The sequence below is a fragment of the Meles meles genome, chromosome 20, assembly GCF_922984935.1.
Source record: "Meles meles chromosome 20, mMelMel3.1 paternal haplotype, whole genome shotgun sequence".
NCBI lineage: Eukaryota > Metazoa > Chordata > Mammalia > Carnivora > Mustelidae > Meles > Meles meles.
Genome location: NC_060085.1, coordinates 18,525,869 through 18,541,728, shown reverse-complemented (window position 1 = coordinate 18,541,728; position 15,860 = coordinate 18,525,869). Strand labels below are relative to the sequence as shown.

Sequence of the window (15,860 nt, the reverse complement as noted above, 5' to 3'; positions counted from 1 at the left end):
CAAGAAATGCTGTTAAGGTGCCTGGGTGGCTCAGTGGGTTAGGCCTCTGTCTTCGGCTCAGGTCATGATCTCAGGGTCTTGGGATCGAGCCCGCATCGGGCGCTCTGCTCAGCAGGGAGCCTGCTTCCCCCTCTTTCTCTGCCAGCCTTTCTGCCTACTTGTGACCTCTCTCTCTGTCATATAAATAAATTAAATATTTAAATAAATAAATAAATAAAATCTTAAAAAAGAAAGAAATGCTGTTGGAGGGGCGCCTGACTGGCCCAGGCGGTAGAGCATATGACTCTTGATCTTGGGGTCATGATTTCAAGCCCCACGTTGGGCATAATGTTACTTAATAATTCAGTTAGGGGGAAGGGATATTTTTACTTCACCTCATTCCATATACCAAGTAAATTCCACAGATCAGTGAATCATCAAAGACTCTTGCCAAGTCATTGCAATGGCTGCTGCTTTTAGTAAACATTTCCTTTTTTGACCAAACTCTTGAAACACATACTTCCCCAGGACTTCTACAACATCACGCACTTCCTGGTTTTATAATTACCCTTCCCTTCTCACCCTAAGGTAGTTGTGGGGATGGAGGAAGGGGTTGGAGAAGACTGGATATAGAAATTACTTGGAGATCCCAGGGTCCTGGGATCGAGCCCCGCATCGGGCTCTCTGTTCAGCGGGGAGCCTGCTTCCCTTCCTCTCTCTCTGCCTGCTTCTCTGCCTACTTGTGATCTCTGTCTGTCAAATGAATAAATAAAATCTTTAAAAAAAAAAAAAAAAAAAAGAAATTACTTGGAACAGAATTTACTAAAGGGTTGGGCGTGAATTTTGAGAGAGGCGTCAACAAGATTGGGTCCTAGATTTTTAATCTGAGCAACTGGGTTAATGGAGGTGTCATTTACTGATGAAGGCAGTTGTGGGAGGAATAGGTTTGGGAGAGTGAGGAGTTCAGTGTTAGACATGTTTGACTGAGACCCTCTAGGGGAGGTGGTGAGTACATGGTAGGAATAGAGGAGCCATTGTATGTACAGAGAGCACAGAAGCCATGAGGCTGGGTCAGATGACCAGAGAGCAAATTTTGATCGGGAAGGGAAGAGGTAGCCAGGACTGAGCCCTGGGCTGTATTAAGATCAGGAGGTGAAGAAGAACCAGCTCCAGGGTAGTGAGACAAGAAAGTGTGTGGGAACCTGAAGGTGGAGAAGGGATGAAGCTCGGAGGAGGAGGAAGTGGCTAATCATGCTAAAGGAGGCCCCTGGATCTAGCAACATGGAGCTCACTGGTTACCATGACAGGTGTGCACTTGGAGGAGTGATGTGAGGACTGGACTGAAGTGGCTCTGGGAGAGAATGGAAGGAGAGGAAGTGCATGCAGTGAGCTCTTGTGGGAAGTGTGGTGGTCACTGGAGGAGGTTGCATCATAGGCAAGAGGCAACGAAGGAGGAGACGTGACAGCTAAATGTAATGTGGTATCCTGGATGGAATCCTAGAAGAGAAAAAATAACAGATAGAAATTAAGGTAATCTGAATACATTAAGAAATTAAGGTAATCTGAATATATATTAGTTAATAATAGTGTACCAATATTGGCTCATTAATCACAACCAACGTACCTTAATAATGTGAGGTGTTAGTAACAGGGGAAACTATATGGGAACTCTACTATCTGCTCAACTTTTCTGTAAATATAAAACTTCTTAAAACTAAAATTTTTAAAAAATGGGAAGGACTAATTACACAATTCTATTGCATTTTTATTTTTCTTGTCTTTTTTTTTTAAGATTTTATTTATTTATTTGACAGACAGAGATCACAAGTAGTCAGAGAGGCAGGCAGAGAGGAGGAAGCAGGCTCCCCCAGAGCAGAGAGCCGGATGAGGGGCTCATCCCAGGATCCTGGGATCATGACCTGACCCAAAGGCAGAGGCTTTAACCCACTGAGCCACCCAGGCGCCCCTGCATTTTTATTTTTCACTTCTAGATCATAATATAATTTAACACCACAAAATATTAATAAACACACACTTAAGTGTCTTTTGGTCTGCTTTTACAAAAATTATATCTTAAGTATGACTTCTTTTGAAAGATTACAAAGATCTTAGTACAATAAATCACATAAATCATGTAAAAGTGGAGTCAGAGGTATGCTCTTTCAAAAGTAACGTCTGTTTTGTAAAAATTAAAAATTCTGTATTAACACAGAAATGTAAATGTAAATATGGTAGCATCCTTCTCCTTGCCTTCAATCCATTTTTCAGAAGTCACTCGGCTTCAAGTTTCGAGTGCGTTCCTCCAGATTTTTTTTCTATGAGGTCTATTAGAAAAACCACATCGTTTTGTTTTGTGTGTGTGTGCAGATTTTGCGTTGCAAACAAAGAAGGCTATTTCACGAACCCCAGATTAGGAGTTTTCTTTGTTCTACAGTGCGCAGTGCACACAGAAGCCGGGGAGGTCGGGAACCGGGAGCAACAGCCTTCTCTCACGTTCCTCTCCGAAAGGTGGCTCAAGGCCGATGACTTTGAATTTGAAGTCGGTTTCACAGGGCGCAGGGTGACAGGGCCACAGTTCAGTGCCACACGCACAGTGCCGGTGTCAATCACCAACAAACGGAATCCATATTCTCTCCACCCAAATAAGCAGTCTCTAAACTCTTCCTTTTCCTTAGCGATATCTTGTTAAATTCTTTCGATGTCAACCGTCTGAATCTACTGATTTCACCCTTTTAAAGAAAACCGTGATCAGCAGCTACCTCAGAGTCCCCAGCATCACACGAGGGGGCCTGAGCCCCCGGGCTCCCATCCCTGGACACGCGCTGCAGCTGCGCCCCTGGCCCGTGCGGCAGCTCCGAGCACGCAGTGGATTCGGACGCCCACGGTTCGTGAGAAACATCGTGCTTTTTGCCTCCCACGGATGAAAGAGGAAGATGTGCTGGACCGCGGATGGGCCCGCAGTGGCCGTGGACAGCCAGGTGCGCTGAGGCACGCAGGTACCCATGGACTGGCCGACAGAACCACGTACCAGCCCCGCATGAATACCCCTGGTCTCCGCCAGGAGGCGGCCGAGCCCCACGTCTGCGGTAGTGCGCCTGCGCCTCGGCGCCGCCGCGTTCACTCTACGCTTGCGCGGCGCGACGTAACGCCGACCGGAGCTAGAAGATGGCGGCTTCCGCAGTTTGCCGGGCGGCGGGGGCCGGGACGAGAGTGCTGCTGCGCACCCGCAGCTCGGTGAGGCGACAGCGAGAGCACAAGGCTGTGGAGCTGGGGGCTTCGGCACGCGGAGGGGAGCGGACTGTTAGCGGCGGAGGGTGGAGTTTGTGGAGGTTCCGGGGTCAGGGCCGTGCGAAGGTCACGGCGCTGAGCTGGGATGGGAGTCTCGCGGCTGGCCGGGGGGCGGAGACCGGGATCCCACTGCTGGCTTGCGAGCCGAGGAGAGATCCTGCAACCCGGCCCTCAGTCTTGGTCGTCCCTTTATGCAGCCGGTCCTGCTGAGGTCGCCTGCCTTGCGCAGCACCGCCACCTTCGCCCAGGCTCTTCAGAGCGTGCCAGAGACACAGATCAGCGTGCTGGACAACGGGCTGCGAGTGGCCTCCGAGCAGTCCTCCCAGCCTACCTGCACGGTGAGCGGGGCCCCGTCTCGGGAGGCCGCGTTCATATTGCACCTGGCGTCTTTTCCCAAGTCAGGGTGTGACCTTGGGCTCGAGTCCTCTGTGGTTTGGGTCGGACTCTTCCTCACTCACCGCTGGATTGATTCTACCACCTTAATCCCTACCCCGGCTAGGCCTGGCTTCTTGGGGCCTTCCAAACTATAACCCACACTCGTTTAGCATATGATGCCTGCCACGCAGGAGGCCAAGTTCTTTGCAGCGTTTTCTTAAGTAGCCTATATGAGAGAGGTGATCCTGTTTTCATTTTACCGTGAGGGAAGTGGGTTTCAGAGACATAAGGTGACCGCTAGACTCAAAGTATTTCCTGGCTAGACTGCTTATGCACTTGTGTAAGGAAAGCATTTGAAGATTCCAAAGAAACATGATGTTCCAAAAGATACAAATCCTCTAAATTGACTTAAGGAGAGAAATCTTGGCTAGATACATGAATAGGTGAGAGGGATTCTCAAGCGTAATCCTGTGCACCCTAAACTCCAGGGCTAAGTCGTTTTATTGGTACAGTCTTTCAGTTTTCCAGGAACAAATAATGTCCTTTGATATAAGTTGTTATAGGTGTTATAAGTTGTTTGATATAAGTTTGATATAAGTGTTATAAGTTGTTACAAGTTAGTTAAGTTTGATATAAGGGAACACAGTAAAAGATCATGGGCAGCTTCTGTATTACATGGCGCCTATATAAACTGACCCAAAGCCTGTTAAGAAAATTTGGGAGAGATTGCTGTGTTTCATGGACTCTGAGATGCTCTAGATTGTAAGGGACACCACTGCTGGAGAAAGAACGCTGTCGGTGATACCCAAAGGCTACCATGGGTCGTAAGATTAATTTTTTTTTCTGAGATGTTAGTTGTGTAACAAATACTAGTGTAAGAATTTCTGATATATGGTATGTATATCAGCATCTCTTGGGAAAGTAGATGTGAAAATTTTAAATCAGCCGTGAGCAAATATTAAAAAACTAGATAGATGTGGCCTGCGTGGGGTGAGTGAAGTGGTGTGTGTTTCATAGCACACCAGGAGGCTGTTGAGGAAACTGTGAGATTCTCATTGGGTGCCAGTGAGACATTTGGCAGTGTTAAGTATTCGAGGCTGGTTAAAAACTTTTTAAAAATAATTGTGAATGAAAGCTCCTTGCTTAAGAGGAGAAGATGTTCAGTGTCTAAACCAAGAGCCTCCTTTCTTAATGGTGAAAGACAAAATCATCAGAACAAAGGCAGGGTATAATTTTTTTTTTAAAGATTTTATTTATTTATTTGACAGAGAGAGACACAGCGAGAGAGGGAACACAAGCAGGGGGAGTGGGAGAGGGAGAAGCAGCTCCCCGCTGAGCAGGCAGCCCGATGTGGGGCTCAATCCCAGGACCCTGGGATCATGACCTGAGCCGAAGGCAGACACTCAACGACTGAGCCACCCAGGTGCCCCCAGGCAGGGTATAATTTTTACTTTAATTAATTTATTTTTTAAATAAGATTTTATTTATTTATTTGACAGAGAGAGAAAGAGATCACAAGTAGGCAGAGAGTCAGAGAGAGGAGGGAAGCAGGCTCCCTGCTGAGCAGAGAGCCCGATGCGGGACTCGATCCCAGGACCCTGAGATAGGACCTGAGCTGGAGGCAGAGGCCCAACCCACTGAGCCACCCAGGCGCCCACAGAGTATAATTTTTAGAAAGGAGAAAATAAGTTGTTGTTTGCAAATGAAGTGTTGCTTGCCTGAAAAAAAAATGAACTGAAAAGCAGTAAAAGAATATAATGTTTCATATGGTAATGGGGTCAGGCGAGTGTGCACAGTTAGAAACTTCCTTGGGAGCCAGTGCGCAAATAGAGTGGGAAGGAAAGGTAACACAGTATGTCTTTCAGCCAGTGCCTGTGCCCAGAGCACAGCTCTAGCTCCAAGCACAGGGGTCCTACCGAAACAGCTCTCCCCTACTCTGGGACTGTGACCACCTACCTGGGGCTTCTGATGAGTCATCTAGGGTAGGGTGTAAGTGGGGGCTGGGGTGGTGCATGTGTTACCTTTGTTGATGGCTTCTTGTCCAGGTCGGGGTGTGGATTGACGTTGGCAGCCGTTACGAGACTGAGAAGAACAATGGGGCAGGTTACTTTTTGGAGCATCTGGCTTTCAAGGTGAGGCTCCTGAAGTCCTACATCTCCTTTGGGGTTAGGGCTGCCTCTTATCCCTTCTGAGGATTCGAGTTAGCAAAGTCAGCCTCCTCAGTTATGGGCTTCAGCTGGGGGGCGATCTCTAGCTGGCTTTTCTGGAAGGAACCACATGGGCTTAGCCTCTGCTGGGTGAGCACCTATCTGGTCAGCGCCTGCATAAGGCCCCCAAAGCCAGAAAAAAACCCAGGGAGCCGCAGGACCCTACTTCTCACCAGAGAGGCCAGGCCTGTGTTGTATGCGTGCGTTGGTGCAGAAGCATGAAACACGTAGACAGACACGTGTATTTTAACAAATTCCTAGACTTGGGCTGGCTTGCATTATTGTCAGATGCTCTCCTCTGGCAGAATACCTGGGCATCTCTTGTTTATAAACGTAAATACCAAGGTGTCTTGAAGGTGGGGACAGTATCCACCCTCAGCCCCTCAGCCAGCCCGTGTTGGCATGAGGTCTGAGTTTTTTATTTTTATCTTTTTATTTTATTTTTTTTTTTAAGATTTTATTTATTTATTTGACAGAGAGAGATCACAAGTAGGCAGAGAGAGAGGAGGAAGCAGGCTCCCTGCTGAGCAGAGAGCCCAGTGCAGGGCTCGATCCCAGGACCCTGGGATCATGACCTGAGCTGAAGGCAGAGGCTTAACCCACTGAACCACCCAGGCGCCCCGAAGTCTTGAGTTTTTTTAATGAATGAAGAAATGGAGAAGGAGATATGGATGGGTGGGGGTGTGGAGCACCCTGGGTGGGTGACTACCCACCCAGGCAGGCAGTCTAGCCAGCAGCAGCAGCATCACAAGTGTGTGTGTAGATCTCAACATGGGTGTGTGTGCCAGTGGACAGCAACACACAAACGCACACACACGACTGGGGTTGAGTCCCACAGAGCTGTCCACTAACACACACACAGCCATGTGAATGGCATGGGGGTGGAGTGGGTCATGGCAGCATCACCTGAACATTGGCGTGAGCTGACCTGACCGTGACTGTCAGTGAGGTGACAGAGAATGCTGGTAAGGCCCGGCTGCTGTGGGGCTGTGGATTTCAGGCCATACTTGAATTGGCCATGGCATCCACACTTGAATTGGCCATGCCTTTCTCTCCTGGCCTCTGGCTGTCTCCGTTTGATTAGCCTGTGATACTGTGGCCTGTTCAGCACTTGGTAAGCACAGATTGTAGGCCCTGTATCCCTGTAGTCTTTGTTGAATGCGGTGCCTATGGACTAGTGGTCCTCCTGGGACTTTGGCCTTTCAAGATCGGGATCCTGAGTTCCCATGTGGCCCCTGATTGGTCCTGTTGATACCTGGTTCAAGGGAACAAAGAATCGGCCTGGCAGTGCCTTGGAGAAGGAGGTGGAGAGCATGGGGGCCCATCTCAATGCCTACAGCACACGGGAGCACACGGCCTACTACATCAAGGCGCTGTCCAAGGACCTGCCGAAAGGTAATGCATAGAGGAGAGGGCAGGGACGGGGATACGACTTCAGGGTGCAGAGGACAGGCCCCCCCGCCAGGAGCTTGGACTGGCCAGAGAATGGGGTTACTCCAACAGTATCCTCTTGCAGCAGGGCAAGCAGGCCTGCCATGCCTGGGGGGTTTGTGCCATTACTGGCCTGCAGTGGCCCGCCTGGTACCCACACCTGCCCTTCTTGCATCCAGCTGTGGAGCTCCTGGCCGACATTGTGCAGAACTGCAGTCTAGAAGACTCCCAGATTGAGAAGGAGCGGGATGTGATCCTCCAGGAGCTGCAGGAGAACGATGCGTGTATGCGGGATGTGGTCTTTGACTACCTGCATGCCACGGCGTTCCAGGGCACACCTCTAGCCCAGGCTGTGGAAGGGCCCAGCGGGAATGTCAGGTGAGGGGTGGCTGGGCCCGTGCTGGTGCGTGCTCAAGCGCTGTCCACACGAGTTTGTGTTTAGGCGGCCTGTGCTATCGTATGTTCTTAATTTGTACAACTGGAAATGCTTTCTCTTTTGCCATATGGTCCCTGGGGGTCTTTTTGAATGCCTGTGTGGTCTTCACTCGAGTTAGGGGCCTCCTTGTAGGGTATGATTCTGTGTGTGTCCTGACAACCTGAGGGAGGGAGCGTTGGGGATTCTGTCTGCGTGGTTTTTTGTCGTCTCGTGGGACGAGCTCTGATACCGCTCCTTGCGAACATCCCAGCATCAGCTCACAGCCTCCTTGGAGAGGAAGGACTGAGTCTGTCCTGAGTGCTGATGTGAGGGGGCCCGGAGGGCGGGTGGCAGAGATGGGGAAGAGGATCAAAGGCTGTGCTAGGGCTCGCTCCCCAGAGAAGCCATGTCTCTCCTTGTCTGTCTCCTCAGCTCTGTTTCTATGGGACCCAGACTGCTGTGGTTTGGGAGGGGCGTTGAGCCACTGGCTGTGTGTCTTGCAGGAAGCTGTCTCGTGCAGACCTGACCGAGTATCTCAGCAGGCATTACAAGGCCCCTCGCATGGTGCTGGCGGCAGCCGGAGGTGAGTGCTGGGCACCATCCTTGGTTACCAGAGCCCAGCTCTCCTGCTTCCGACCATAGGGGATCTTCCACCCCTGGGGACCCTGCTTCTGTCCTGTCCTTGAGGACAGTAAGCTTGCTCTCATGCCCTCTAAGGTGGGGTGGGATTTTGCCCTGCTGCCCCCGCCGGGGCCTGCCATGTAGGGATGCTGCTCGGCCTTGTTAGTACAGGTCTTTCTCAGCCCCGCCTTGCCCCTCAAGAGACCCACTTAGCAGGCCGGTGGGAGCTGTAAGCTTTGCTAGCAGATTGGTTCCTTACAGCCTTGCTAGTGGGCAGGCCGGACACTGGAGTGTGACGATGCGCATTTGATGACAGGCCGTGAAGTGCAAAGTTGGAGGTTGGGGGTGCTTTTGAAGCATGTGTTGTTGGAACCAAGGTCTGAAGGATGGGGGAAGGGTCAGGTGGGGAGTGGGGAGCCTAAGCAGAGGGGCAGGGCGGTGTCATGGCCAAGGCTTAGCTGCCATGTTGGGGGCCAGAGCGCAGGCAGGCAGACCAGGCAGGGTCTATGGCAAGCGTCTGGTTGGAAGTGGCAGGGGCGAGGGGTGGTTTCATAGGTGGAAACCTGAAGGACGTCTGGCTATGGTGGGAAGCGGACAGGAAGGGGTTAAGGATACTTCTCCAGCTTGTGGCCTTGGCAGCCGGGTGGGTGAAAAGGACTGCTGGGAAGGGCATGGTTGGTGGCTGTGGGGCTTGTGACCTGGGGCACCAACGGCAGTTTAAGCGAGCAGCATGTGAGGCTGTGTTGCGTCCAGCAGGATGTGAGCTCGGGGAAGCAAGGGGTAAAGGCTGAGGTACCTGGCAGGCTGCTTATGGCCACAGTGCCAGCCAGTCAGGATGCTCGAGCAGCAGAGACCTCCTCTTGTAAAGGCGAGGATGTGAAGTCCTGCAGGGTCCTGAGGGACTGAGGTCACAATGTCTGTGGATGTCCCCAGAATGAGTCACGGCCCTGTAAGAGAACCTCTGTGCCCTCTCGTTAGCCTCCCTGTCCCGCCCCAGGACAGCAGCCTCAAGCCATCTGCTTGAGGAAGGATCAGAGGGAAAAGGAGGGCAGCTGGCCTGGTGCCTAGGGAGCCCCAGGCTTGTCCTCATTGTGGGGGAGAATCTTCAAGCCCAGCATGCCGCTGCTTCCCCGGGGCTGAGGTGATGGAGGCTCTTGGGTTCGGAGGTACCTGTCCCGCCCCTTGAGGCAGAGTCTCTCTGGAGGGTTCTCTTCCCTTACCCTGTCCTGATGTGTCTGCCTTCCGCCGTCTCCCACCGAGACAGGACGCGGGGCCCTCCACCTGTGGGTGCCTCCCCTGACCCGTGCCCGGCCAGTCACGGGACTCACTGTTTTGGCAGGGGTGGAGCACCGGCAGCTGCTCGACCTCGCCCAGAAGCACTTTGGCAGCGTCTCAGAGGTGTACGCGGAGGACACTGTGCCCACCCTGGCTCCGTGCCGCTTCACAGGCAGCGAGGTGGGCCGCCTGTGGGCAGGGGTGGTGTTCCCAGCCTGGGCCTCTGGAAGGACCCTCGTGAACGTGGTTGTCTTCTTCATGAGGCCAGAGATCCTCGGGGGGTGGGGAACAGGTCCTGTGGCCGCTGCCTCAAGCACACGTGCTCACACACGCATGTGCGTACTCCACACACGCCTGCTACCTCCCCCGTCTCCTGCCGTGCTGGCTCTCTCAGTCTTGCCGTGTTCTTCCTCAGATCCGTCACCGCGATGATGCTCTGCCCTTGGCCCACGTAGCTATTGCGGTAGAGGGGCCTGGCTGGGCCAGCCCGGACAACGTAGCCCTCCAAGTGGCCAATGCCATCATTGGCCACTACGACTGCACTTACGGCGGCGGCACAGTGAGTGCGGGGCTCACTTTCCGGGAGCAGGGGGTGCCAGGCCCCGAGCTCCTGCACTGTGGGGCTCGGGGTGAGCCGCAGACAGGGAGGTGGTTGCTGACGATCCTTGACCCCGGCAGCACCTGTCCAGCCCGCTGGCCGCCGTCTCTGTGACCAACAAGCTGTGCCAGAGTTTCCAGACCTTCAACATCTGCTACGCGGACACTGGGTTGCTGGGCGCACACTTTGTCTGCGATCGCATGAACATTGACGACATGATGTTCTTCCTGCAGGGCCAGTGGTGAGTGGGGGCGCAGTGCTGCTAGGCTCGGGAGGGGCCTTTGAGCAGGATGGTGGGGGTAGGGGACAGCCCCGTCCCTCCGATGACCACGCAACCCCCGCCCGCTGTAGGATGCGCCTGTGCACCAGTGCCACAGAGAGTGAGGTGCTGCGGGGCAAAAACGTCCTCAGAAATGCCCTGGTGGCTCATCTGGATGGTGAGTCGTGCAGCTCTGTGGGGAGGGTGTGGTGCACAGCCTGGCAGGGACAGCCCTAGGGTAGCCAGGGTTCCAGCCAGGATGGGAGAGGAGAGCTTTGAAGGTCATGTCGTATCCCTGCTGCCATGGCCAGGTCAGCTGCAGCCCAGTACTAGAGGAGCCGATGGTGGGAGCGGGGGCTGGGATCTGGGCTTAGCCCTCGGTGCAGGTGTCATCCTGGAGCTGGAGGCTCAGTGAGCATTTGTGCTCCAGGACTGGACTGGGGGGGGGTGGGGGGGGAACCTGTAAGTCTCCCCTGATCCTTGCAGGCACCACTCCTGTGTGTGAAGACATAGGACGCAGTCTCTTGACCTATGGCCGGCGCATTCCCCTGGCCGAGTGGGAAAGCCGCATTGCGGTAACGTGGGCCCCTGGGAGAGGTTCTGGAGTCTTGACCTGGCAGACTCCTTGGGTGGGGAGTTGAGGCCTGACAGTGCAGGGGGCAGACTGCTCCCGCAGGCATCCCTGGTGTCTTCAGCACCAACAGGGTGCATCGCTGGAGGGCGGGGCAGAGGCGTTGAAGGCTGAGGGCCTGGGTGGGGCCTGCGGAGGGCTGCGGCAGGGAGTGCCCCGCTGCCTTTCTCCTTTGGCCGAGGGGACAGCTCCTCCGTCCATGTGGAAGATCTTGGTGGGCTGAGCTGAGGTGGTCCCCGGAATCTGCCCGTCGATGTGGTTTCTGTTTCTTCTGCAGGAAGTGGATGCCAGCGTGGTCCGTGAGGTCTGCTCCAAGTACTTCTATGACCAGTGTCCAGCAGTGGCTGGATTTGGTGAGTGGCCTAGAGGCCCTGTTCTTTGACTGTCTCCTCAGGCCTCCTGTTGGCCTCCCCTTCTGCCTCTGCCCTCCCCCCACACCCCAGCCTGCACTGGCAGCAGCAAACTGAGGCCCCCGAGAGGCTCTGCCCAATAGACTGGCTGCCAGGGAGTTCTTGCTCAGAAAACCTGTCCCGGCAGCTCCCTGACTCCCTGCCAAGGTGCCTCCATCAATACTCCACACCCGCCAGGTAACGGACACCTCCATGTGTGGGGTGGGGCTCCAAGAGCCAGAGCATGAAGTGACAGGCTCAGCGCCCCTGGGGGAATGTTCTTTTCCCTTTTTCCACTCAAAGCCTGTCTTGTGCTCCTCTGGGCAGCTCCGAGTTGGGTGCGGCACAGGGCCAGGTGTCCTTGCACAGGCCAGGTACCCCGCCCTGACGCCCCACCCTCTCTCCACAGGCCCCATTGAGCAGCTCCCAGACTACAACCGGATCCGCAGCAGCATGTACTGGCTGCGTTTCTAGGCAGGACGGCTGTATGGGCGAGAGGGCTGGGCCAAGGTTCACGGGCCCTCCCCGCCACAGACATACCACCTCGGTTCTTCAGACCTGTGTGCAGACGACCTTACCTCCAATAAAGGCTTGTGTTGAGAACTGTTTTGTTCTCTTGGCATTGCTGTGGAGTCCTCTGGGCAGCGGATGGAGGAGCAGGGACTTTCCTCCAGTTCTGTATGTCCCAGATCCTTCCGCCTTCCCACAGGCTGATGTCTCCTCAGCCAGGGGCAAGCGTGGGGGCTGCATTATGGAGGCCGGAAGCCTTTGATGCCTGCAGTGAGCTGAAGCCAGATGTTTCCACTTAGCCACGTGGGGGATGCTCCTAGCTAGTCTATCCCAAGAGTAGGGTGTGGGAACCCATGCTTTTGCCCTGGCAGAGGTCCCCGCCTGGGAACTCTTGTGGCTCAGGAGGGAAGCCCTTTGGTGTGGGCCACGTGTAATATGCCTTCTGGCAGTTCCTGGCCCCCTGGACGGACCAGGAAGGGCCAAGGACAGTCCCTGAGGAAGCCTCCTTCTAATGTTTACTCGGGATCCTGGGAGGATGATAGCCTGGGGCATAGTGTTCCCATCTGATTTCTGACTGTTGCCTGGACAGGCAGGGCAGGAATCCTTTGCCTCGATTTGCCGCTGACTCAGGCTCTGAGAATAGCCCTGAGCTCAGTGGGGCCCAAGCCCCCTCCCTTGACTAGATCTGTCCCAGGCAAGTCCTGAGCTGCTGGCCTGATGATCCCCTTCCCATCTACCTGTGGCAGCCAGGAGCCAGTGGAGCTCAGAGCTGCCTGGTCCCCCTTCAGGCCCTGGCCCCACAAGGCGGGTGAGCAGGTAGACCCCTCTTCCCGTGTCTCCAGCCCTTCCGCAGTCAGGTTCCCTGGGAGCCCAGGAAGGAAGTGGAAGTGAGGGGCCTGATGCTCCTGGGGGAGTGCCACTGGCAGTCAGGAACAGGGTGCAGGGACAGAGGTGGTTGAGAAATCACCCAGCATCAGCCTTGCAGTGGCCCCAAACCCTTGAATCCCTCCTGCCCTGCCCCAATACCTTTCCCTCATCTCTGCTGTCACCAGTTGTCAATTAGGAAATAACCATTGAGTGCCCGCTAGAACCCAGAGATGGAGGCTCCAGGTCATCCCCCTGCTTTGAGAGAACCTGCTAGACAGTGCAGAACGCTGACAGGCCCACCCTGGTGCTTACAGATGTGGTGCACTGGGTCCAGGGAGTAAGTCTGAGCTCCTGGAGGATGGGGTTGATTTCTACGCCCAGGCTTAGAAAGGTTCTGGGGGTGCTGGGCACTCCTGGATGTGATCTGGTCCCAACAGACCTTGCACACCAAGCCAGAGAATTTGATCTGTGCTCTGGAGACATTTTGAGGGAGGTGCCATGGAGGTTACTGGGAAGAGAAGTGACTTGGGCAGTCTGAGGTTTAGCATGGGGACTCAGGCTGGATTTCTGTGGCACCCCAGGGAACTGTGCTATGGCAGAGCAGAGGTCACAGCCGTAGGAAGAGCTGGAGCGGGCTGCAGGGGACACAAGCAGGACAGTGTTCCCAACAGTGCTGGGGTACCCCAAGGAGGGGTAGGTCAGAAGAGGATGACCTGCCTAGCTTTGGCCATAGTTTTGGTGAGAAATTTGGAGGTTTCCAAGACTGTGGGATGTGTGGGGCTGGAATCCTAAAAAGAAGCCCCAGTTAAAGATGTGGTACCAGCTGGCAGTAGGGACTGAAGCCAGAGAAGGAGGTTTCGGGGGGAGCGTGAGAGGAAGGACGGAGCTCTGGGACCCCACTCTTCAGATGGAAGGTGCTGGGCTCTGGAGCTGTGCCCTAGCCTGTGCATCTGCCAGGAGGCTGGAGTCAAGAGACTCGGACGGTCACATACCTGCTCGTGGCCTCAGGGGCCTCCAGTCTCACACATCGCCCCTGTGCTTGAACCTCCCCAACTGCTGCTCCTAGAGCCCTTTGAGGGACCCCCACACAGCAGGCAGCCCTTCCTTTCCAGGGCACATCATGGTCCTGCTACCCTCTCAGCAGCCTGTCCAGTTGCCCCTACAGGCTGGACTGCCACGTGTCTATGACCCTACGGCGAGCTCTCACCTCTGATGAGCAAGAGGAGGTAGGGGGCTTGAGGGCAGGGGCTGCCTCCATAAGGAGATTGTCTGGTTCTCTGCTCTTCTCACCCATCAGACAGCTTTAAGGGCTGGGCTGGGGAGACCATGACCTTGGAAAAAGTTCTGGACCCCGTGGGTCACTACACTGTATCCTATGATGGGGGAGGGATCAGTGATAAGAGGGGCCATTCTGTAGCTTCAGCCATCTGGGCAATAGGAAAACAGGCAGCACGGATGGTCTTCATTGCCTCCAGCTCTGGCCATACCAGAGCCCCCCACCCCCCAACTGCCAACACCGGCCCAGATAGAGCCCAGGGAAGTTGAAGAAGAGCTGTCCTCATCTCTTCCCCACACAGCCTGTTGACCCAGGAGAGGCCCGGGGCCAGGATGTTGGAAGGGATTCTGTGGCAGTGGTGAGTGTAGACATACTTTCTGAGCTTCTCAGAAAACAAACAAACAAAACACGGGGCCTGCTGTTCTTGGGAACATCGCTGCCTTGATATCACTCCCCTATGATGAAGACACGCACATACAAACACTCATGTCCTCAAGACAGCAGTGTTCGTGACCTAGAGATCTGTCAAGGGGGACTGTCTAAGTCACAAAAGCCAGTCAGGGAAATGGGTGGGAAGTCAGGCTGGTTAAGGGGAGAGCAGTGGCATGGGGGTACTTATGAAGGTGGCAGCTGCTGGTGGGCCCTGAGAGAGGTGAGGAGAGGAGGGAGGGCCCCCGTGGTGACCTCTGGACCTGGTGGGGATGATGGGTAGAAGGGGGTCTTCAAGAAGAATAGAGTGAGGGAGGAGACTCCGGCAGGCCAGAAGGAGGACAAGTAGTTAGGGGGAACTTGGGGCCACCAGTGGGGGTGTAGGCAGGAAGGGGTGGATTCCTGAAAGTTGAGCTGTCACTGTGGGTGGTCCCACCCTGCACATATGGACAAGTCCCCCTCCGTGCAAACACAGCTGGATGGCATCTGCCTGGGACTGGTTCAGGGCATGGCAGGGGGTGCGGGGTGCCGGGATGGACACGTACGCATACGCACGACACTGATTCTCTCCTCCTGGCTTCCTCTTCCCAAGGTGGGGGGGGGCGCATTTTGCAGATGCAGTCCAGTGGTGCCTTGGTTTCCCTGGGATGAGCCCAGAGCCCCTCATTTGCTGGGGGCTGCTCCAGCTGTCAATGGCATTGGGGTGGGGCACAGGAGATCTGAGACAGACAGGGATAGCTGAATCACAGGAGTGGCCGGCGGGACTCATGGCCTGAAGGCTTGTCTGGGCACCCCCATGGGGTGGGGGGTGAGTCATCTCCAGCTGCAGCCTCCCCCCACCACCATCCTGCCGTCTCTTCCTCCCCCCCCCCCCCCAACCTATCTAAATTCCAGCCTCCAGCTGTCATGGCCCTAGTCGCTCTGACCTTAAAGCAGCCACAGCTTCTGACCCTGGACAGGGTTGGAGGGTCAAAAACCTTCTGGGGGGAGTCCTGGAAGCCACAGGAGGTGGGGGGCTTTACACTTCAGTAGAGTCAAGTTGTCTAACCGGGCAGGGGTGGTGGGGGCGCGGCCTCCGGGACGCTGGGTGGGGGGCGGGCCTCCTGGGACCCCGCCTGCAGCTCCGCCCCCCTATCGGGGACTTTTCTCGGCGGTGGCGGCGGGACTGCAGCAACGGCTGGCGGCGGGAGCCGGTGGACGTGCAGGCAAGACCGGGACTGGGGTAGGGGTGCGCTGGGCTCCCACCGCGACAGCTGCGGGGGGTGAGGGACAGAGACGGGGGTCCTGGCTGACCGTCTCCTCCACCCAGG

The 15,860-nt window shown here is 55.0% G+C and overlaps 1 protein-coding gene across 1 annotated transcript; it reads left to right on the top strand.

Moving 5' to 3' along the window:
* Window positions 1-3,091: 3,091 nt before the first annotated feature.
* LOC123933136 (cytochrome b-c1 complex subunit 1, mitochondrial) lies at window positions 3,092-12,071 on the top strand. Its single transcript, XM_045992111.1, has 13 exons — window positions 3,092-3,213; window positions 3,465-3,605; window positions 5,688-5,774; window positions 7,115-7,244; window positions 7,460-7,658; window positions 8,199-8,278; window positions 9,656-9,771; window positions 10,007-10,150; window positions 10,270-10,430; window positions 10,541-10,626; window positions 10,935-11,023; window positions 11,357-11,432; window positions 11,878-12,071. The coding sequence occupies exons 1-13, from the start codon at window positions 3,145-3,147 to the stop codon at window positions 11,940-11,942; spliced, it is 1,443 nt and encodes a 480-aa protein (XP_045848067.1). The 5' UTR covers window positions 3,092-3,144; the 3' UTR covers window positions 11,943-12,071.
* Window positions 12,072-15,860: the final 3,789 nt, after the last annotated feature.

What these genes read in the sequence shown, in the direction of transcription:
- LOC123933136 (XM_045992111.1), top strand. Translation starts at nt 3,145, where the DNA reads ATGGCGGCTTCCGCAGTTTGCCGGGCGGCGGGGGCCGGGACGAGAGTG. An exon ending in CCTGGTGGCTCATCTGGATG is followed by an intron (nt 10,627 to 10,934) that starts GTGAGTCGTGCA and finishes TGATCCTTGCAG; the next exon opens with GCACCACTCCTGTGTGTGAA. An exon ending in AGTGGGAAAGCCGCATTGCG is followed by an intron (nt 11,024 to 11,356) that starts GTAACGTGGGCC and finishes TTTCTTCTGCAG; the next exon opens with GAAGTGGATGCCAGCGTGGT.